This window comes from Prionailurus viverrinus, chromosome C2 (genome assembly GCF_022837055.1).
Source record: "Prionailurus viverrinus isolate Anna chromosome C2, UM_Priviv_1.0, whole genome shotgun sequence".
Lineage (NCBI taxonomy): Eukaryota > Metazoa > Chordata > Mammalia > Carnivora > Felidae > Prionailurus > Prionailurus viverrinus.
Genome location: NC_062569.1, coordinates 71,680,708 through 71,703,835, shown reverse-complemented (window position 1 = coordinate 71,703,835; position 23,128 = coordinate 71,680,708). Strand labels below are relative to the sequence as shown.

Below are 23,128 nucleotides of genomic sequence, written 5' to 3'. Positions count from 1 at the left end.
AGGTCTTCTCTGGAAAAATGTCTATCCAGGTCAGCTGCCTTTTTTTTTTTTTTTAATCATTTATTGTCAAGTTGGCTAACATCCGTGTATAGTATACAGTGTGCTCTTGGCTTCCGGGAGTAGATTCCCATGATTCATCGCTTACATACAATACCCAGTGCTCGTACCAACAAGTGCCCTCCTCAATGTCCATAACCCATTTTCCCCTCTTCTCTGTTCATCCCCCATTACCTTCAGTTTGTTCTCTGTGTTTAAGAGTCTCTTATAGTTTGCCTCCCTCGCTGTTTGAAGCTATTTTTTCCCCTTCCCATTCCCCATGGTCTTCTGTTAAGTTTCTCAAATTCCACATATGAGTGAAAACATATAATATTTGTATTTCTCTTATTTTACTTAGCATAATACCCTCCAGTTCCATCCACGTTGTAGTGAATCTCTGCCCATTTTTTGATCAGATTGTGTTTTTTTGGTGTTGAGTTACATCAATTCTTTATATAGTTTGGACATTAACCCCTTATGGGACAGATCATTTGCAAATATCTTCTCTTATTTAGTAGGTTGCCTTACTGTTTTGTTGATGGTTTCTTTTACTGTGCAAAAGCTTTTTATTTTAGTGTAGTTACAATAGTTTATTTTGCTTTTGTTTCCCTTGCCTGAGGAGACCTATTCAAAAATATGTTGCTAAGGTTTTTTGTTGTTAGAGAGAGAGAGAGAGAGAGAGACAGACAGACAGACAGACAGACAGACACAGAGCACGAGGCGGGGAGGGGAAGAGACAGGGAGACACAGAATCTGAAGCAGGCCCTAGGCTCTGAGCTTTCAGCACACAGCCAAACATGGGGCTCAGACTCACCACAAGACCATGACCTGAGCCAAAGTTGAGTGCTTAACCAACTGAACCACCCAGGCACCCCTGGTTATTCTTTTTTTTTTTTTTTTAAGGTGTTTTATGTTTTATGGTTTCAGGTCTCATGTTTAGGTCTTTACTCCATTTTGAGTTTATTTTTGTTTGTGGTGTAAAGTGGTCCAGTTTCATTCTTTTGCATGTAAATGTCCAGTTTTCCTAACTCCATTTATTTAAGGACTGTCATCACCCCCCCCCCCCCCCCATTGCATCCTTTGTCATAGACTAATTGGCCATATAAACATACATATATTTCAGGGCTCTGTCCTGTTCTGTTGATCTGTGTGTCTATTGTTGTGTCAGTACCATACTGTTTTGATTACTGTGACTTAGTAGTATGGTTTGAAATCTGGAATTGTGATACCTCCAGCTTTGTTCTTTCTCAGATTGGCTATTCAGCTTTGGCTATTCAGGGTCTTTTGTGGTTCCATACGGATTTTAGGATAATTTGTTCTGGTTCTGTGAAAAATGCTATTAGTGTTTGCCTGGGGATTGCATTGAATCTGTAGATCGCTTTGGGTAGTATGGGCATTTTAACAGTATTCTTTCAATCCATGGGCATGGTATATTTTTCCATTTTTTTAAATTGGATTGTTTTGCTTTTGAGTTGTCCAAGTTCTTTGTTTTGGATCTTAACCCCTTATCAGATACAGGATTTACAAATATTCTCTCCCTTCCAGTAGGTTGCTTTTTCATTTTATTGATGGTTTCCTTTGCTGTGCAGAAGCTTTTTGGTTTGATATAGACCCACTTGTTTATTTTTGCTTTTGTTGTCATTGCTTTGGGTGTCCAATCCAAAAAATCATCACCAAGACAGATGTCAAGGAGCTTACCACCTATGTTTTCTTCTAGGGATTTTATGGTTTCAGGTATTCAAGTGTTTAACCCGTCTTGAATTTATTTTTGTGTATGGTGTAAGATAGTGGTACAGTTTCATTCTTCTGCTTGTGGCTCTCCAGTTTTTCCAACACTATTGAAGAGACCATCTTTCCCCTGTTGTCATAAATTGACCACATATGCATGGGTATATTCCTGGTTTCTCTGTTCTTTTGATTCATATGTTCATTTTTATGCCAATACCATACTGTTTGGTTACTGTGGCTTTGTAACGTAATTTGAAATCAGAGAGCATGATGCCTCCAGTTTTGTTCTTTTGTCTCAAATTTTCTTTGAAACCACAAAAGACCCTAAATAGCCATACAGATTTTAGGATTATTTGTATTTTTGTGGAAAATGTATTTTGTGGAATTTTGATAGGGATTACATTGCATCTATAGCTTGTTTTGAGTAGTATGGGCATTTTAACAATATTCCTTCAATCCACTAGAATAGAATGGCTTTCCATTGATTTGTGTCTTTAGTTTATTTCATTTTTTCTATTTTCAATACACAGGTCTTTCACCTCCTTGGTTAAATTTATCCCTAGGTATTTTATTCCTTTTGATGCAGTTGTAAGTGGGATTGTTCCCTTGATATCTTTCTGACAGTTAATTATATGTGTATAGGAACACAATAGATTCTTGTATGTTTTGTATGTCTTGCAGCTTTACTGAATTTATTTCTAATGGTTTATTAGTAAAGTCTTTAGGGTTTCCTATATATAATATCATATCATCTGCAGATAGTGACAGCTTTATTTCTTCCTTTCCAATTTGGATGCTTTTATTTCCTTTTTCTTGCCTAATTGCTCCGGCAAGGACTTCCAGTAACATTAAAGTGGGAAGTGTGGGCATCCTTGTCTTGTTCCTGATGTTAGAGGAAAAGCTTTCAGCTTTTCATTGTTGAGTATGATGTTATCAGCTTGTCCTTTATGACCTTTATTATGTTGAGGTACATTTCTTTTATACCCACCTTTGTTGAGGGTTTTTATCATAAATGGATGCTGCATTTTGTCAAATGCCTTTTCTTCATCTACTGAGATGATCATACAGTTTTTATCTTTCATTTTGTTAATGTACTATGTCACATTGATTTGTGGATGTTGAGCCATCCTTGCATCCCTGATATAAGTCCGACTTGATTATGGTGTGTGATTGCTTTAATGTATTGTTGAATTTGGTTTGCTAATATTTTATTGAGGTTTTACATCTGTGTTCATCAGAGGTAGTGACCTGTAATTTTCTTGTGGTGTCCTCGTCTGGAATGATTGGCCAGGCACACGGTCACATGTTGATCTCACTTAATCCTCATAGCAACCTGTGAGGTAGATGGTGTTGCTTTGTTTTACAGCTGAGGAAACTGATCCTCAGTGAGATTAAATAATTTGCCAAGGTAACATAACTGCTCGTCCAGATTTTTTGAAGTCCAGATTCAGGATTCAGTTCAGGTATATTTTGGTGCCAGAGCCTGTGCCCCAACACCACTGCTGCACTGCCTCCCAGCTCTGCAGTCTGTACCAACATCCTGCTCTACATCCTGTGTCGTAGCCATATATTTCTGGTGGCCAGTTTCTGAACGTGCATTGCTCTTTCCCAGTTTATCGCTCTTTTACAAGTTGTTTCCTTTGCCTAGAATTATGCTATCTTTGCTCCAGTTTTGCTCCTATGGCTCCAGTTCATTGAGTCCCCATCATCTGAAAAGACTCACCAGAGTCCTCCAGTTGGATTTATTCTCCCATTTATTGGAAGGCCTCATGGTGTGGTAGAAAGTGCGTGGGTTCACATTTTAATTATTCTGTGGCCTTGAGCAAGTTTAACTTCTTTGATGCTTGGTAGCTTTGCTGTAAAGCAAAGGTTGGTGGAGACGATTAAATGGAATGACCTGGAAAGAACTTACTAATAAATGGGAAGGCCTTACTCCTGTAGCACTTTGGACTTGTGTTATAGGGCTGATCACAGCTGGCCTTGTTTTATATAGCTCCTTGTGCACATTTGCCTCTGCTACTTGTACTTGGTTGGAGAATTCTGTGCCTTAATCCCCTTTATATCTCACCAGCCTCCCAAACACAATTGCATGGGTGCAGGTGCTCACTGAATCATCTCCTGTGATTTCAAGTAACCACATGTATGTAAAGTGACAAAATCATGACATGTTATATTTAAAGACCTTCCCTCTTGCTTTCCCCCTCACTTCTAGAAATATTAGCTAACAGTATATTTAAGTATGGTATAAACACATGACACAATAGAAATGTATGCAATTTTATGCAATATGATTTATTTTAAATTAAAAAACGATTAAAAAACAGAAAAACAGATTTTTCCTTTGTTACTTGGAGTGGGAAATATATCTCTTTTCTCTTGTACAAAGATGTCTTGTATTATGGTAGACAATATGAATTTCAGCCTTTATTTGGAATAATTTTATATTCAGTTTTATAATGGATAAGTGTTCATAAGAGTAAGTTCTCTGAATGTGAATAGAGTCTTTGCGTGATTGGCAAGTAACTGTTATTTGTAGTATGCTTATATTCCAACATTTTGATTTCTACTGATTTGCACTATTTAGTAATTTTAATGTGCAGTTTAATTGTGCTGTTAATATTACAAGCCCTGTAGGAGGGCCAGGATTTTTGTTTTGTCTGCTGCTGTAACTGTGGTGCCCAGAATAGTACCTGACACAATGTTCAATGGATTTTTTTTTTTTTACTGAATGACTGAATTAAGAAAGACAACCTAAGCAAGGATTTTCATAAAGCTTAAAATCAGAGAACCCTGTTTTTAGAATATAGTCTTGGACTCTACCATTTTTGGAACATGGCTCAGGCCATCACTATCCTTTCTGGAAATTCTTTTCATTGTCGGAAAATGGACTAAATTATTCCTTGCCAAATGAAGTTTCTCAGCCCACAATTTGACTACGAATGAGAGAATCAAATCGTGTTTGTGTAACTGCTTAAGAACATCCTTACATAGAGATATTCTAAGTATTATAAATAGGTTGAAAGGGCAACTAAAAGGATCCTGTGTTCCATCTGGTCTTTGCTGCAAGCAGAGGCAGGCATTTTCCCCTTGGCTGACTAGAACAAGTTGTCCATTTGGGGCATTTATTCAGCAAGTACCATGTGCTGCCTCTTTGCACAGGAGTCGACTAAGCTCAGTAGGGAAAAGCAGTTGAAAGAGGATACTACCCTAATTTTTGAGAGGAAAAAACAGTTTCAAGTCTAGTAGGAAGAATTGTGCTTCTTATTTTCCCATGTATATGAATCCTCTAAATTTGTTGGGAAACTCCTTTGAAAACATTTTGTTGCTTAGTAAATGTTATTTTGTCATATTGATTCCTGTTTCACCATCTTCTTTTTGATAATTTCCTTCAGATTTAAGGTCATTTTGAAATGCTATCATATAATGCTTAAGCATAAACATCTGCTTACATAGAAGGGCCTTGCTATTAATATAAAAATATAGATGTGACTCAGTATCAGCTGTTCCTTATTAACATAAATTATTTTCTTGATGTATCCTATCTTCATATTGGAGCTAAAATATTTTATTCCTAATTACAAGTATGCTGTATATAGATACTAAGCATTTTAAAGATGTGTTGTAGACATTAAAAAATACTTCTGAAATGACCTGGGTTATGCTATAAATATCCTTCCCATCACCTCAACTTCTAAATGCCAGAACAAACCAAAAGGGAACCCTGAACCTTTTTGCTGAAGCTTAGTAATAAATATAACTCAGGATACTATGGGCTTATTAAACCAACCTAGTTCATTTTTACTCATGGGGATACAATTTAAAATCTTTTAATCATAAACCAAAAGTATATTTGCGCAATGGAATAGAATTGAGAGTCCTTAAATGAACCCATTTATCTAGGGCCGATTGATTTTCAACGAGGATAACAAGGCCATTTGAGAGAAAGAATAGTCTTTCCAACAGATGGTGCTGGAACAACTGGGTATCCACATGCAGTAGAATGAATTTGGACTCCTACCTCAAACCATTTACAAAAATTAACTGAAAATGGTACCTAAATATAAACGCTAAAAGTATAAAATTCTTAGAACTAAGTATAGCTGTTAATCTTTGTGACCTTGGATTAGGCAATAGTTTAAATTTTAATGTTTTTGTTATTTATTTTGAGACAGCGAGCGTGCATGAGTGGAGGAGGGGCAGAGAGGGAGACACAGAATCTGAAGCAGGCTCCAGGCTTTGAGCTGTCAGCACAGAGCCTGATGCAGGGCTTGAACTCACAAACCGTGAGGTCATGACCTGAGCCAAAGTCAGACGTTTAACCAACTGAGCCACCCAGGTGCCCCTGGCAGCAGTTGAATATGACACTGAAAGCCTAAGCAACGGAAGAAATCGATAAATCAGACTTCATCAAAATGAAAAACTTGTATGTAAGGACAGTAATGAAGAAAATGAAAAGACAGTCTACAGAATGTGAGAATAATTTATAGTATAGAATACTATATTCTGTAGAATAGTTGCAAATCCTATATCTGATAAAGGTCTAGTACCCAGAATGTATATAAAGAACTCCTACAACTCAACAATAACATAATTGAAAAATGGGCAAAGGGGGGACGCCTGGGTGGCTCAGTCAGTTAAACGTCTGACTTCAGCTCAGGTCATGATCTCGCGGTTTGTGGGTTTGAGCCCCGTGTTGGGCTCTGTGCTGACAGCTCGGAGCCTAGAGCCTGCTTCATATTCTGTGTCTCCCTCTCTCTCTGCCCCTCCCCTGCTCACGCTCTGACTCTGTCTTTCAATAATAAATAAACATTAAAAAAATTAAAAAAAAAATGGGCAAAGGATTTGAATAGACATTTCTCCAAAGATCTACAAATGGCCAATGAGCATATGTGCAGATGCTCACCATTACTAATCATTAGGGAAATGCAAATAAAAACTATAGTAAGATACTACTACTTCACAACCATGAAAATGTCTATAATAATAAAGAGAACAGTATTGGTGAGGATGTGAAGAAATTGGAAAGCTCCTAATACATTCCTGGTTGGAATGTAAAATGGTACAGCTGCTGTGATAAAAACAATTTGACATTTGATTAAAAAATTAGAGTTAGCATATCACCTGCCATTCCTAGGTATATACCCAGAAGAATTGAAAACGTGTACACACAACTTGTATGTGAATGTCCACAGTATCGTTATTCATTAAAAACCAAAAAACGGAAACGTAAATGTCCATCAGTTAATGGATAAACAGTGGGATAAATCCATACAGTGGAATATTACTCAGCCATAAAAAGAAATGAAGTACTGATGCACCACAATATGGAGGTACTCTGAAAACCTACATTAAGTGAAAGAAGCCAGACAAAAGGTCATATTCTAGGATTCCATTTATACGAAATGTCCAGAATAGGCAGTCCATAGAGATAGAAAGTAAACTAGTGATTATCAAGGGATGAGGGAATTGGGAAGCACAGGGTTTTTTTGTTTGTTTTAATGATAAATGTTCTGGAATTGATGGTGGCAGTTGCACAACATTGTGAATGTACTGACCACTGAATTTTAAGTAAAGATTATGTGGTACAGTAAAAGGTATATTTGTAAGTCTACATTTTCAATGAAAAATAGCATTTTAAATCCTATTCAGAGATTTCTATGTTTAAATGTATTATAATCATCTTTCAGGATGCCAGGAAAGCATGTAATGATGCAACACTTATTCAGGTAAAGTTATTTTTTTTCTTCGTTTTAGTAATTCACATGAAATAGCTTAACACTGATACAAATGACATGTAGATGGTATTTATGAGTATTTAATTGAAAAAAATGAGATCTCTATTTAAAAACACTTTGTAATTTGTCAGATGCTGTATATATGCTATTTAAAGCTTACTCGTTAAAATAGAAGACTGTGGAAAAATAAATAGTATAAAAACATGTAGATTCATATGTATTTTTTAGGTTAGCTTCTGACTCGTTTTGATATGCCCTGATTAACTTTTTTTTTTTTACATAAACTCTTAGGAAGGTTTCATTAGCTTAACTAATACTGATAATTTTTATTAAGGAAATGTATGCTAAAGCTTGCTTTCCATAGACCGTTAAAATTATACATGTTTCATTTGATCATTTGATTTTTACTTGTTGCTTTTTTTTTTTTTACTAAAGTTGGGAGGTATGTCTATTCTTTTTAAAAGTTGATAGTCTGTAGTAGATATTCTCACTGGAAGGTGTGCCAATAGGATAATTTCAAATCATACTTTTTCTTCAATTTACTGATCCTATATCTATAATGACTCTGGAATTATTTAAACTACCTTCAGTTGCTATCAGTTTGTTTTATGTCTTATGCCTATTGTTTCTACCTTATTTTCTGAGCTATATCTAAGGTAGAGAATAACATTCTTGGTGCTTTCTAAAGATCACATCAAATATGGATTCCGTGGGTCGAATACAGATGCGAACGAGACGTACGCTGAGGGGTCACCTAGCTAAAATCTATGCGATGCATTGGGGATACGATTCAAGGTTTGTACCTGGCATCATCCAACTATTGGAATTATTTTCATTAAGATTCCTCATTTGCATTTTCTTTGTTTTAAAACAAGTAATGTTATGAGGTGTTTATAGAAAATGCTTCAAATATGAACATTTGGCTTTTACTAAAAATCATTCATTGCCACTTTAAATGTTTTGAAGCCTTTAATAGGGAAAATAAGTTTCCCTCTGAAAAATCTCCTTTATCAGATGATCCATGTAAAATGGTTAGGATTTCTTTTCTTTGCAGTGTATTATTATTACTGTTTTTCTTAATGTGCCAAAGGCAGCTTCATTGTATATTGATCTTAATTTCAGTTAATAGGCAATATTTGAATATTATTGCTATGTACAAGTTACTGTATATTGCTATAATTACTACCTAAAAATCACAAAAGATGGAATTACATAATATAAGTACACTCATACATCTTCTGTTTCCCTACCCCAGTATGCAAGTGCATGTGTATGTGTGCACACATACATGGCTGCTGTCTGGTTTGCATTGGATGGTTGGTCATAGGCTTACAGAGTAACTACAATTGCAGATCGGCCTGCTGCCATAGTGGTTGACTTGTTTCTTTGATTAATCTCGTTGGGAAAATCCCAACTAAAAAATTATTTCCTTAAGTTTACTTATTTTGAGAGCGCGTGCGTGAGCAGAGGAGGGGCAGAGGGAGAGGGAGAGAGTGAATCCCAAGCAGGCTCCATGCTGTTAGTGTGAGCCTGATGCAGGGCTGGATCTCACAAACCATGGGATCATGACCTGAGCTGAAATCAAGAGTTAGGCGCTTAGCTAACTGAGCCACCCAGGTGCCCCAAGAAATTATTTTTTAATAGAAGCTGCACATTTATGCTTTCCCAGGAGAAACTAAAAAGGTTGTGCCTACTTCAGGTGTCTTCCTGTTTCTTGGCATATCTCAGTGTAAATGGGATACTTGGGTACAGTATTATATTTATTATTATTTTTTTAATGTTTTTATTTTTGAGACAGAGACAGAACATGAGCAGGGGAGGGGCAGAGAGAGAGGGAGACACAGAATCCGAAGCAGGCTCCAGGATCTGAGCTGCCAGCACAGAGCCCGATGTGGGGCTCGAACCCACGGACTGTGAGATCATGACCCAAGCTGAAGTCAGACACCCAACTGACTGAGCCACCCAGGCGCCCCTGGGTACAGTATTATAGAAATGTGCCTCCTATGGGGTGACTGGATGACTCAGTTGGTTAAACAGTCGCCTCTCAATTCCAGCCCAGGTCGTGATCTCAGAGTCGTGAGATCAAGCCGCACATCAGGCTCTGGGCTCTGTGCTGAGTGTGGAGCCTGCTTAAGATTCTCTGTGTTGTGTCTCTGTCACTCTGTCACTCTCTCTACAAAAAAAAAAAAAAAAAAAAAGTGCCTCCTAGGAGGGGGAAAAATAAATAATGGACAGGTGGCATAAAGTTAGGCCGAATGTTTTACTGTTTATCTTAAAGAAGTTTAAGATAAAAAAAAAAGTCTGCCCATTGCTGCAGCGAACTTTTCACTCAAAATATAATCACTTGAAATAATTACTTGAATAAATTACTTTCCTCAGAATTTCTCAAGACTATTACTCTTCATAGAAAAACATCAAGGAACCTGTCTTTATCAGTTCATCACTTAATAGTTCTTCTCACCACCATGCTGATGATGCCAATTGATTTTTTTTTTTTTTAAGTTTATTTAGAGAGAAAAATGAGAATGAATCCCAAGCAGGTTCCCTGCTGTCAGTGCAGAGCCTGATGCAGGGCTCAATGTCACAAACCATGAGATCATGACCAGAGCTGAAATCAAGAGTTGGATGCTTAACCTTCTGAGCCACCCAGGTGCTCCAGATGCCAATTGATTTTTACAGAATCTATTTCTGGTTCTGTCTTGCATCCTAAAGTTAGATCTTCCCTTTCATAAAGGATTTGCTGCAGTTGCTACATAAAGTCCTGCTAATGTTATATACCTGTGGGGAAGGAGGGATCTGGGTGGGTTGGTGACAGGGATAGGAAGGTGACTTTTTGTCACTGGATTTTTTTTTTTTTTTGTATCTTTTAAATTTTATACCATAGTGAAAAATTTCCAAAGGAAAACAAGAAGTTCAATAACTAATAGTTACTTAGAGTTCTTATTTAGCCAGCAAACAAAGCCTTCTGCAGTTGAAGCCCAGTCTGCTTTTCTCACCTGTTATACCCATTTCTCACACACTCTCTGCAACTGGAAAATTCACAGTTCTTGAAACACTGTATTTTTCTACCTTTTGTCATTGAACATAGCCTCCTCACAGAATATAGACTTTTCTCTGCCTTTAGCTCTCAGAATTCCATTTTTCATCGTGCATTTTTAGCAAGACTACTTGATTAACTCAACCAGCACTTATTTGGCCCTCTTCTGTTTTTCTGTGGCGTTGATTATATACCACCCCTCTGACAATTTGCACTTAATTTATTGTGAACATGTGTAAGTATCTTCTCTGCTAGATGCTAGAGACCTCAAGGGCGGGTGGCATATCCTGCACCACACCTGTAATTCTGCGTTGCATTCACAGGCTCTTAGTTGAGATTTTTATATGAAGTGAAATATGGTTGTTAGGCTTATATCTACTCTGTTGTCTTTAAAGTCTGTAAATAATCAGTAAGCTAATATCTTCAGAATCTTGAATAGGAACTAGAATGTTGCAATAAAAAAGTTGAATCATTAAAAAAAAAAAGTTTAATCGTAACCAGAGACATTTTTAAAATGTTTAAATTTTACTCAATTGTATTTATTGAAAACTTTGGCATGCAGAATAAATTTGACATGATATTTTCTGGTATCAAGTTTTTAACTAGAAAAATTGTATTTTTCTTTTCTGAAGTGTTATACATTAATGCAGTGCATGACTAAACTTTTTTTCTTCTAAGTGTCAAATTATTTTTGTGTTTGTTCCTATAGGTTACTCGTCAGTGCTTCTCAAGATGGAAAATTAATTATTTGGGATAGCTATACAACAAATAAGGTAGGATTTCTTAAAAGAGTGATTAAATAACCTTTTATTTGGCTTGGTGTCCAACAGTTTTTTCCTTTATTTGTTACTTCAGACTTTAATTTCCTTCAAAGATAAATTTATTTTCTCTATTTTAATCTAGTTCCTCTCTTTGGGCTTAGTGTTTGTTTTTAATATTAAGCCCTTTTATGTTCCCAAGGACAACCGCAGGAATATTGTTCAGTGTGTTTTACTTGAGTCTCATATTTTGTATTTGAATATTAGAAAAGAATGTGCATCAGTTTTAAATATGTGATTTTTTAATTTTATTTAAGTTTTATTTATTTCAGTAATTTCTACACCCAATGTGGGGCTCGAATTCATGACCTCGAGATCAAAAGTTGGATGCTCTTAAAAAATAAATAAGTAGGGCTCAGTCAGTTGGGCGTCCTACTTCTGCTCAGGTCACGATCTCGCGGTCCACGAGTTCGAGCCCCGCGTCGGGCTCTGGGCTGATGGCTCGGAGCCTGGAGCCTGCTTCCGATTCTGTGTCTCCCTCTCTCTCTGCCCCTCCCCCGTTCATGCTGTGTCTCTGTCTCAAAAATAAATAAACGTTAAAAAAAAAAATTTAAAAAAAAAAGTTAATAATAGTTATATGCTCTTCTGACTTAGCCAGACAGGTGCCCCTGTAAATGATTTTTTTTTTTTTTTTTAATTCCCATTTCCTAATGTGGCATTGACCCTGAGATTTTTGTTTCTAGTTGTGGGTGTGCCAGAATGCTACTGTGAACCCTTTCTTTGGTACTCTAGGCATTGATTTTTGTTTCTGGAGTGCTCAGAAGATGCAGTAGATTAGAGGTGGATTACATCTTCTAGATTACAACTTCTTCCCATCTTTTGGCAGACCCCAGGGGGTCTTGCTGTTTTGTCCATTGGAAGGAATCCTTGATGAAAAAGTGTGGAGTGGTAGGGGAAAAGCTTCAGGAAAATTTACATCAAATACCTGTTAGATTCTATATATACTTATATCACTATTTTTACTAAAGTTTTAAAAGTACAGTTTTGTGAAGCAAACAGCTTCAGTCTGGTTGAGATTTTAAAGCTAGCAAGACAGATTTCTAACAGTTTTTCTATATTAATCAGCCCATCCAGCATGTCTTTCAACTATATTTTCCTAGAACAAAAATAGAGTTTTAAAGATATTTTAGATTTAAATAAGAACATAATAGTAATAATACAATGTGTTGATTCTCTGAACTATTTAGCCTTGCTATTCCCATATACACTAAATTTTGCCACCTACTTGGAAATAATTGGTATTGGGTAACAAGGCACCAGAATGGTGTAGGCAGATCAGTGCAAACTATTACCATTTTTTGAATTTGAGCACAGAGTATATATCCTATTATTAGAAGGACATACTGCCATCTTTTCATGGAAGAGCCATTTTAATTGCTTCTGAGACTTGTGTCGTTCAGTGCTATAGTGGAGGAAATTCCTCTTTTGAGTGTTATTGCCAAAACAAAGAATTTTATTCTTTAACATTTTGCATTTAAAGTTTTGAATGGGTAGATTGATATTGAAACATCCTGTGTCCTTGCTTCTTTTAAAATAATATTTTTTTAATGTTTATTTGTTAATTAATTTATTGAGAGAGAGACAGAGACAGAGAGAGAGAGTGTGTGTGTGTGCATGCGATTAGGGGAGGGTCAGAGAGAGAGAGAATCCCAAGCAGGCTCCGTGCTGTCAGTGCAGACCCCACCACAGGGCTCTAGCTCCTGAACCGTGAGATCATGACCTGAGCCGAAATCAAGAGTTGGACCCTTACTGACTGAGCCACCCAGGTACCCCAAGAGAATTTCTGATGAGAACACTTAAATCTGAATGAATTGAGGTTCATACAGAAAAAAATAGGTATTTTAGTATGTATTAGTATTTTTCATTGTTCACTTAAACCATTGCATTTTTAATTCAGTTTATTTTTATTTATTTATTTATTTTAGAGCAGGCGTTGAGTGGGGGAGGTACAAAGGGAGAGTGAGAGAGAATCTCAGGCTCCATGCTCAGCATGGAACCAGATGGAGGGCTTGATTCCATGATGCTGAGGTCATGGCCTGAGCCGAAATCAAGAGCCAGATGCTTAACCATGCTAAGCCACCCAGGTGCCCCTCAGCTTATTTTTAGATGCATTTAATTTTTAGTAATATTTGCTTCATTGTAAATAGGTTTGAAAAGTGGACTGTTTTTGTAATCTTGGTAACAGTTTTTGTGTGTTATATTTGTTGTACAGATGCACGCTATTCCTCTGAGGTCCTCCTGGGTGATGACCTGTGCCTATGCCCCCTCTGGTAATTATGTTGCATGTGGAGGACTGGACAACATCTGCTCTATATATAACTTAAAAACCAGAGAGGGAAACGTGAGAGTGAGCCGAGAGTTACCAGGTCATACAGGTGAGCTTCACTAAGTAGTGTCCTTTCCTTCCAAGTAGGAGGACTCCTAAAGAATGAACCAAACCGATCAAGGGGAATGAGTGACAGATTGTGCCTGGCTGCTGAAGGTTGAGTGTCAATCAAGTGAGAGTAGAAATTACTATGAATCAGGAACACACATACTTTATACTTATACAAATGATGACCATAACTTTAATAAAAACATAAAAAGAAAGCAAAATAACTTTGTTTTCTCTACAACCATCTAACAATGATGGGATTTTGGCATCTGTACTTAGTTATGTAACTGGAAGTATGTATTAGATACACAGTGTAAAACACTTAAAAATGTGATAATGCATTGCTTTATTTGCCAATATGTACACCTGAGTGTGTATACAGTAGTGTATAGCATTTGCTTGGTGGTGTTAATAAGGAATTTATTTCCACGCACCAGGTTTCTGCCTCTCTGAATCCTTGACCGTGTTTTTTTACAAAAATCTCTAATGTCATTTTTTTGCCTTTTCCATATTTGAAATACTGGTGAATTCTGAGCATTCACATGACCCACTCTTCCCCCCCCCCCCCCCCCCCATGAAGCCTTCCCTGAGGTGGGTCTAATTTCTCACAGTATTGTTGAAGGATTTCCCTATGTACTCAGCCCAGTCTGTCATAGATGATAGATACTTGTGTAAAGGAATCTCTCAGGTAATTCTAGTAGACAGAAGGGACTCTTGCCTTAATTATAATTCTCAGAGCATCCAATAAGATGCCATTGACATAGTAAATATCAGAGCTTTTGATACAATTTAGTTGCAGACAGTATAGAACTTGAAGTAACTAAAAGTAGAACTACAGATTATACTAACACTTGTTGCCCGTGTATTGATTTAAAAAAATCTATAGTATTACTATTTCACATGGTAATTGAGTTCATGAACCACAGCCAACCTAAAACGTGTTGCTTTCATGCTTGTAGGCTACTTGTCCTGCTGTCGATTTTTAGATGACAGCCAAATTGTCACAAGTTCAGGAGATACAACTTGGTAAGTGTGGCCCACAAGAATACTGATTTGGGGGTTGAGGGTGGTAGTAGGAACTAACATAAGAACAAGATATAATTGTCATTATTATAATTTATTTTTTATTATAGTGCTTTGTGGGATATTGAAACTGCCCAGCAGACCACCACATTCACTGGGCATTCTGGAGATGTGATGAGTCTTTCTCTGAGTCCTGACATGAGGACTTTTGTTTCTGGTGCTTGTGATGCCTCTTCAAAATTATGGGATATTCGAGATGGAATGTGTAGACAGTCTTTCACTGGACATGTGTCAGATATTAATGCTGTCAGTGTAAGTAAATAGAATTTCTAAGGAAAATTTATTGTGCATTTAAACTGTTGAAGTCTACAACATGATTTTAACAACAAAAACTCCAAATGGGTAACCACAAGTAGTTTAAGCTCAAATAAGTACCCAGTGCATATGAGAATGAACTAGTCATATGTAGTTACAATTATTCTATGTATGTCAGATGCCAAACTGTATAGATGTGACTAGGATTTCCAAAAGTACTATGATTGCAATTTTTAAAAAATTTTTCTTTTTTAAGACGAGAGAGCAAGCCAGGGAGGGGCAGAGAGGGAAACAGAATCTGAAGCAGGTTCTGCACTAACAGCGCAAAACCTGACGTGGGGCTGGAACTCACAAACCGTTGAGATCGTGACCTGAGCTGAAGTTGGATGTTTAAGTGACTGAGCCAAGCAGGTGCCCCTCAGGAGTAGAATTTAGTGATTCATTAGTTACATACAATACCCAGTGTGCATCATAACAAGCACCCTCCTTAATTCCCATCACCCATTTAGCTCATCCCCCAACCCACCTACCTTCCAGCTACCTCAGTTTGTTCTCTATAGTTAAGAGTCTCTTATGGTTTGCTTCCCTCTGTTTTTTTTTTTTTTTTGTTATTTCATTTTTCCTTTTCTTCCCCTCTGTTCATCTATTTTGTCTGTTTTTTTAAATGTTTATTTATTTTTGAGAGAGACAGAGTGTGAGCAGGGGAAGGGCAGAAAGAAAGGGAGACACAGAATCTGAAGCAGGCTCCAGGCTCTGAGCTGTCAGCACAGAGCCCAATGCAGGGCTTGAACTCGTGAACCACAGGATCATGACCTGAGCTGAAGTCAGATGCTTAACTGACTGAGCCACCCAGGTGCCTCCATCTATTTTGTTTCTTAAATTTGACATATGGGTGGAATCATCTGGTATTTGTCTTTCTCTGACTTATTTTGCTTAGCATAATACACTCTAGTTCCACTACGTCATTGCAAATGGTAAGATTTCATTATTTATTTATTTTTTAATGTTTATATATTTATTTAGAGCACATGTGCACAACTGGGGAAGGGGCAGAGAGAAAGAGGGAGGGAGGGAGGGAGAAAGAGCAAGAGCACAAACTGGGGCTGTATTTCCATGAACCATGAGATCATGACCTGAGCTGCAATAAAGAAATCGAGGGTCGGACACTTAACTGACCCAGCTACCCTGGCATCCCAAGCTTTCATTCTTTTTGATGGTTGAGTAATAACAACACTCCCATTTCCCCCCGCAGCCTTTGTGCAGTTGTTGTAATTTTACTTTTATATATTTTAAACTCCACAGTACATTGATAACTGCTTTTGCTTTGAGGAGCTGATACTCTTTAAGGGACATTTAAAAAATAAAGTCTTTGTTTACTTACATAGCTACCATTTTCTGTTTTCAGTCTTGTTTATAGATTCAGATTTTCATCTATTTTCCTTCTTCTTGAAGGGCTTCCTCTAACATTTCTTATAGTGTAAATCTGCTAAAGTCCTTTGGCTTCTGTATGTCTAAAATATTTTTGGGGTGCCTGGCTGGCTCAGTCAGAAGAGCGTGTGACCTGTGAACCCAGGGTTGTGAGTTCGAGTCCCGTGTTGGGTGTGCAGATTAACTTAAAATCGTTAAAACAGTTTTTTTTTTTTTTATTTTGCCATCATTTTTTAAAGGTATTTTCACTTTTTTTTTTCTTTTGATACCGTAAAGGTGTTATTCCATTGTTTTCCATGTTGGTAGTGATATGAAATGTGCTTTCATGCTTATATTTGGTCTCTACACAGTGTGTCCTTTGTTTTTCTCTGGCTGCTTTTAATATTTTCTCTTTTGGTTAAGCAACTTTATTATGATGTATCTTGTGTAATGTTCTTCACATTTCTTGTGTCTGGATCTGTGGGTTACAATTTTCGTCAAAATCGGAAAATTTTCAGCCATTATCATTCAAATATATTTTTCGTCTCCTCTCCCTTGGGGGCTCCAAATACATATATATTAAGACAGTTGAAGTGTTCCTACAGTTCGCTTCTGCTGTGTTACTTTTATTTTTCAGCCTTTTTTTTCGCTGTTTTTCACTCTGGATAGTTTCTGTTGCTAGGTCTTCCAGGTCGCTACTCTTCTGCTGTGTCTAATCTGCCATTAAGCCCATATGGTGTACGTTTTAATCTCAGACATTGCTTGCATCCTTCTCTGTTAATCCATGACATTTTTGGGTTTGTGTCAGCTGAATGATTTTTCTAATTGTGGGTCATAGCTTCTTTTTTGTAGGTCTGATTTTCTTTTTTAATTTTTTTTTAATGTTTACTTATTTTTGAGAGCGAGAGAGACAGAAAGTGAGGGGGGGGGCAGAGAGAGAGAAGGAGACATAGAATCTGAAGCAAGCTCCAGGCTCTGAGCTGTCGGCACAGAGCCCAATGTGGGGCTTGAACTTATGTGAGACCATGACTGATCTGAAGTTGGACACTTAACTGACTGAGTTACCCAGGCGCCCCTCCCCCCTTTTAAAATTTCTTTTTAGTGTTTATTTTTGAGAGAGACAGAGCATAAGTAGGGGAGGGCATGTCTGATTTTCATTAGATGCCAGCCAGACATTGTAAATTTTACCTTATTGGGTGCTGGATATTTTTTTATTTATATAAATATTGCTTTGTTTTAGGCTATAGTTATTTGGAAATAGTGTGATCCTTTCAGGCCTTACATTTCAGTTTTGTTAGGTGGGACCAGAGCAGCATTTTGTGTATGCTTAAGTTTGCCCCACCAGTGAGGGAAAACCTCTCTCTTCCCAGTGAATTATGAAGTTTTCCCTCTTGCTACAGTTGGACAAGCATCATTCCTGGCCCTGCATGGGCATCAGTTTCCTGTTATCTTTATGGGTGTCTCCCCTGCTTGAATAGTTTCCTCACACACCTGTGATCAGTTTTCAGCTGAGTACCTGAGAGGCCCCTCATCATCTCCTGACTTTTCTGTCTACCAAGCATTGTCCTCTCTGGTGCTCTGGCCTGTGAACTCTAGCTGCCTTGGACTCCCTGGATGCCTAGCTCCGTCTCCTCAACTCTGGGACATCAGCAGGCTTCATCTGGGTTCCCCTTCCTGGCACCATGACCTGTAAACTCTCCAGGCAGGAAGGGGGGGTCAGTTATGGAGTTTACCTCATTTGTGTCTTGTCTCTCAGGGACCACTCTTCTTTGTTGACTCATATCCAGTGTCTTTAGAACCATGTTTCATATATGTTGTCCATTTCAATTGCTTTTTTTCAGCATAGGGGTAAATGTGATCAGCATTACTCCATTTTGGCTGAAAGCAGAAGTATAGCCAAAAAATAATTTTTTAAGCATAAAGTGAGCTGAAGAAAGAAACCAATTTTGAGGGGCTTGCCAAGTACTTGAAAGTAATTTTAAAAGACCAACATAGAACCATCCTCTTGAATTTAAAATATCAAACCATAAGGACCAAAAAATCCTAGAAATATTCAAAATGAAAAAGTAGATTACCTAGATACCAAAAAAAAAAAAAAAATCAGGCTAGCCTCACACTTTTCCCTAATAGACAGTGCCTAAAGGCTTCTGAACAATATCCACTGAGTGTTGAGGGAGAAATATTGTGAACCAAGAATTTTAAGTATCAGAGGTCATATTTAATGTAGGGAGAAAAATTCCAGTAAATATGACATAGGATACGAGATTAAGACCAAATATGAATAACTCAGGGCAATACATGTGTATGGTTGCCACTATTAAAAGATACAGAGTAAGTCATACTCTGTGTTTACAAGAGCTACATCTAAAACAAAATGGCCCAGGATGGCTAACAGTAAAAATGAAAAAGTGGGCACACCTTAAACTAAAAGAAATGTTAGTAATATTACTATATTTCTATTAAACAAAATAAAATTGAAACAAAAGTTAAAGAAGTTTTATGTTAATAAGAGATGGTCTGTAGGGAAGCCATAACACTGAAATGCCCGTAAAGCCAAAACCATTAGAAATGAAGGGAGAAATGAACCCAAAACACCATTGTGTAAGAGAGTTTTGTATACAACTTTGAGGTATTGATATCCTAGGTAGTCAAGAAAAAAACCCTAAGGATTAAATAATACAGTTTAATAATGTTGACTGAATACACTTACTTCACTCTGCACCATACGGATAACCATTCACATAGTAGGCCATAAAAGAAAGAATAAACCTGAGGTTGAATAGCTCAGGACTTCGGAAAAAGGAAAAAGAACAGTTCACACCAGGAGGGTGAGAGGAAGGAGCTGGTAAAGAGAAAAGCAGAAATACAGATTGAAGTGAGAGCCTTTACCTGAACCAACAGGCTCTCCATGATCTACCCTCTGCCCCTTACCTGCAGTCCATCCAGCCCTGGAGCAGCTGCACCTGTCACATCTGCAAAGTTCTGAAAGACATTCTTTCCCTTCAGTTTAGTGTAGACTTACTCTGTGGCAGAACCTCACTGGAAGGACAAAGAGCTATTTGTATGTAGTCTCTACTTACCCCACTTAGTCTGACCGTGTTGCTCACTCAATACACACCGTTGTGTTTATTTATTACAGTGCACTACTTCAGGACCCAGTGGAATTTTATATACAGCATATTACTTTTCTAAAATCTGGAAAACTGTCCCAAGGGGTTTATATCAGCCTGTTAGGTAGGGCTTGTGGGCCTATGATCACCAATTACCCATGCTGCCTACCTCTTCCTGCAATCTGCCCAGTCCTCACTCTGCCTCAGTCACGCTGGCCTCCTTGCCCCCCACCCCCACACATCCCCCATGGGGGCTGTCACCTTCTAGCTTCCCCCCTCCCTCAGTCTTCCCAGCAGAAGCCCATTGTTCACCTCCTACGGGGCAAGGGGAGGTGTATTTACTAAGTACTTCTCAGTAAAACCTTCCCTGGACACTCTAAGCTTTTGCCCATGCTCCCTTTCCCTTTTCCTGCTTTATTTTTTTTCTCCTTAGTACCTATCTAACATGCTTGTTTTTTTACTTTTTGTGTTTATAGTATGCTTCACAAGAATATAAGCTCCACGGAGACAGATTTTTGTCCGTTTTGTTGACTTCTGTATATCACCTGACTAGCACTCAGAACAGTAGGTGCTCAATGAATATTTGAATGAACATTTAGAAAATTTCAAAAATAGAAAACTATTAGAAAATTTTAAAATTCAATAATTTAAGACTTTGCTCCCTAAATCTCTAGTAAACTTAAGAGGAAAAGGATAAAAATTGCAGATATACAAAATGAAGATACTATAGTAAAGGTTATATTACTCACAGATAAAAGATTTTGTTTTATTTAAAAAAATTTTTAAAGACTTTGAAAATCTTAAAATATATACTGTATAACTTATGGTCATTCTAAATAGTTTTCCAAAAACTGTCTCAATAAGTAAAAACTTGCATAGCTTGATAATTTTCTTCAACAAAAAAATAGCTTTAAAAAAACTTACAGACCCATGTATGTTTTAGGCAAATAATTCATACTTCATTTGAAGGAACAGAAAATTTGAGCACTATTAAATCTGTTCCTAAACACAGAAAAAGGGTCAAAGTTTTCCAGTTTATTGTGTCAAACTAGCATAACCCTTACACCAAAACACAAGACTGGGTACCCCTTAAAACTAGATAAAACCATCTTAGGAGAAATTATAGCAAATCAAATCCAAAAATGTGTCAAAGTAAGAAGAAAAATATTAAGTAAAAATTAGTTATAAGAATGATTTAATGGGGCGCCTGAGTGGCTCAGTCGGTTAAGCGTCCGACTTCGACTTCGGCTCAGGTCCTGATCTCACAGTCCGTGAGTTCGAACCCTGTGTCGGGCTCTGTGCTGACCTCTCAGCATGGAGTCTGCTTCAGATTCTGTGTCTCCCTCTCTCTCTGCCCCTCCCCTCCCCTGCTCATGCTCTGTCTCTCTGTGTCTCATTATTTTTGAGACATTAAAAAATTTTTTTTAAAAAAGAATGATTTATTATGGAAATTTTTGTTAATATATTTCCTAATATCAGTTTGTCAGTATTCTGGATACTGAAAGCTGGCTGATAAAAAGCAAACACCCATTATTTTTGTTTTTTTTTTAAGTTTATTTATTTATTTATTTTGAAAGAGAAAGTGGGGGAGAGGCAGGCAGAGAGAGAGGGAGAGAGAGAATCCCAGGCAGGTCTGCACTGTTAGTGCAGAGCCCAGTCAGTGCAGGGCTTGATTTCAGGAACCTTGAGACCATGACCTGAGCCAAGGCCAAAGTCTGATGCTTAACCGACTGAGCCACCCAAGGTGCCGCCAAACACCCATTCTTAAAAAACAAAGAATTCAGTACTAGAAAGCTCTTCTCTGCCATTTAAAAACAAACAACCCCCACCACAAAACCCACCTTAAATGAACTGCCAACATCACACACACTTTTGAGTGTATATTAAATCTGCCAGATGCATTTAAATCTATATATTTCCTGCCGTTCTAAAGGCTATCTTACCTAAGGGCTAATTTCCTGTAGCTCTGAGAGCAGTTAAAACTAGTTCATTGTATTGGTAGAGTGAGCATATATCATCCAAACTGGGAAATGTGAAATTTTCAGTGTGAAAAAGTGCAGTTATTAATTTTGCCAGGGAGAAGGGCATAAACAGAGACTATCCTGTGCAAAATGGGATGGCTGGTCATCCTGTCTCTTGAACATAGAATGTTGGCATGCTGTGGCCCCCAAACACGGAGCCAAAAGGGTCGTCTTGATTGGGTGTTCTCCACTAGGCGTCCTTTAGTGCAGGCCCTATAGCTTCGGTTTTGGTCTGTGGTAGAGAACAGGGTTGAATCCATACATGCTGATAAATGTATGCAAATGGCATTGCTGAACTTCCAGCAAAGGAACAACACAGAGGATCTTGCTAGCTGGTAGAATGGAAGGAAGTGGTCAAAACCATTAGCCTCTAGCAGTAAGGGTTTGGTGAAGTGTTTCACATTACTGTTAAAATACAAGTACTTGATTTCTGAGAACCTGTTAACCTGTTAGCACTCCCTTCCTCCACCATCATCTGGGAGTGTGAGGGTTTTTACATTCCATATTCATGGGGCACCTGACTGGCTCATTTGGAGCATGTGACACTTGATCTTGGGGTTGTGAGTTTGAGCCCCATGTTGGGTGTAGAAATTATGTAAAATCTTAAAAATAATAATAAGGGCCACCTGAGTAGCTCAGTCAGTTAAGCATCAGACTCTTGATTTCAGCTTAGATTGTGATCTCATGGTTTGTAAAATAGAGCCCTGTGTTGGGGTCCTCACTGACAGCAAAGAGCCTGCTTGTTCCTTCTCTCTCTCTGCCCCTCCACTGCTCACTCACTCACTCAAAAATAAACATTTAAAAAGTAAATAAAATTCCCTATTACTGAATGAGAAGACTGCATATTGTAAACCAATCATTTATTCCTCAAACTAATTTTTAGGCTTAATACAAATTTCAGTTTAAACCCAAGTGGATTTTTTTTGAGATGAGTCAGAGGAATATGAAGAAAAGAAATTTGATCAAATATCTGTGAAATTCAGGCGGGGGGAGAGAAAAAAGGAGAAAATAAAATGATTTGAATCAGAGTAATATGAGTATTTTGCCATACCAGATAGAAAAATTTATTAAGTTATGATTAAAAAAAAACATGTGGTAGAAGTACAAGAAAGACAGAACTAATGTTTTTGTGTATATAAGAGTTTAGTGAATTAAAGGTGTAACAACAAAATCAGTAAAATTATTTAGTCAATAGCTGGACAATTGCTTGACTTTTAAGAAAATTAAGTTAGATCCTTATACTGAATGCTGTATATCAAATTCCAGATGGATAAAAATTAAGATGTGAAAAATTATTTTTAAAAATTAGAAAAAAAAATTGAATATCAGGTAATAATCCTGAGAAAGGACTTTATTCATAAAAATAATGGAAATCTCGAAAGATGAACTTGACTACATAAAAATGAATATTGCTAAAAAAACATTGCTTTATATTTTAAAAAAACTATAAACAGTAAAATGTTTGCAAAAAACAAAATTTATATTCATCTAATTCCTTCAAGTACTAACAGCATAGTTAAAATA

At 37.3% G+C, this 23,128-nt stretch overlaps 1 protein-coding gene across 2 annotated transcripts in view; it reads left to right on the top strand.

Annotated features, from left to right (window-relative positions):
• The window catches only part of GNB4 (G protein subunit beta 4), a 69,396-nt gene that overhangs the window by 29,413 nt on the left and 16,855 nt on the right, over positions 1–23,128 (top strand). For both annotated transcript variants that reach the window (XR_007155543.1, XM_047874488.1), the window contains exons 3-8: positions 7,452–7,490; positions 8,188–8,294; positions 11,246–11,309; positions 13,567–13,729; positions 14,688–14,754; positions 14,862–15,063. Coding sequence is in view for 1 of the 2 variants with exons in the window: in XM_047874488.1 (XP_047730444.1) it covers positions 7,452–7,490; positions 8,188–8,294; positions 11,246–11,309; positions 13,567–13,729; positions 14,688–14,754; positions 14,862–15,063 (642 nt within the window). In the remaining variant the exon portion in view is untranslated. The remainder of the gene's footprint in view (positions 1–7,451; positions 7,491–8,187; positions 8,295–11,245; positions 11,310–13,566; positions 13,730–14,687; positions 14,755–14,861; positions 15,064–23,128) is intronic.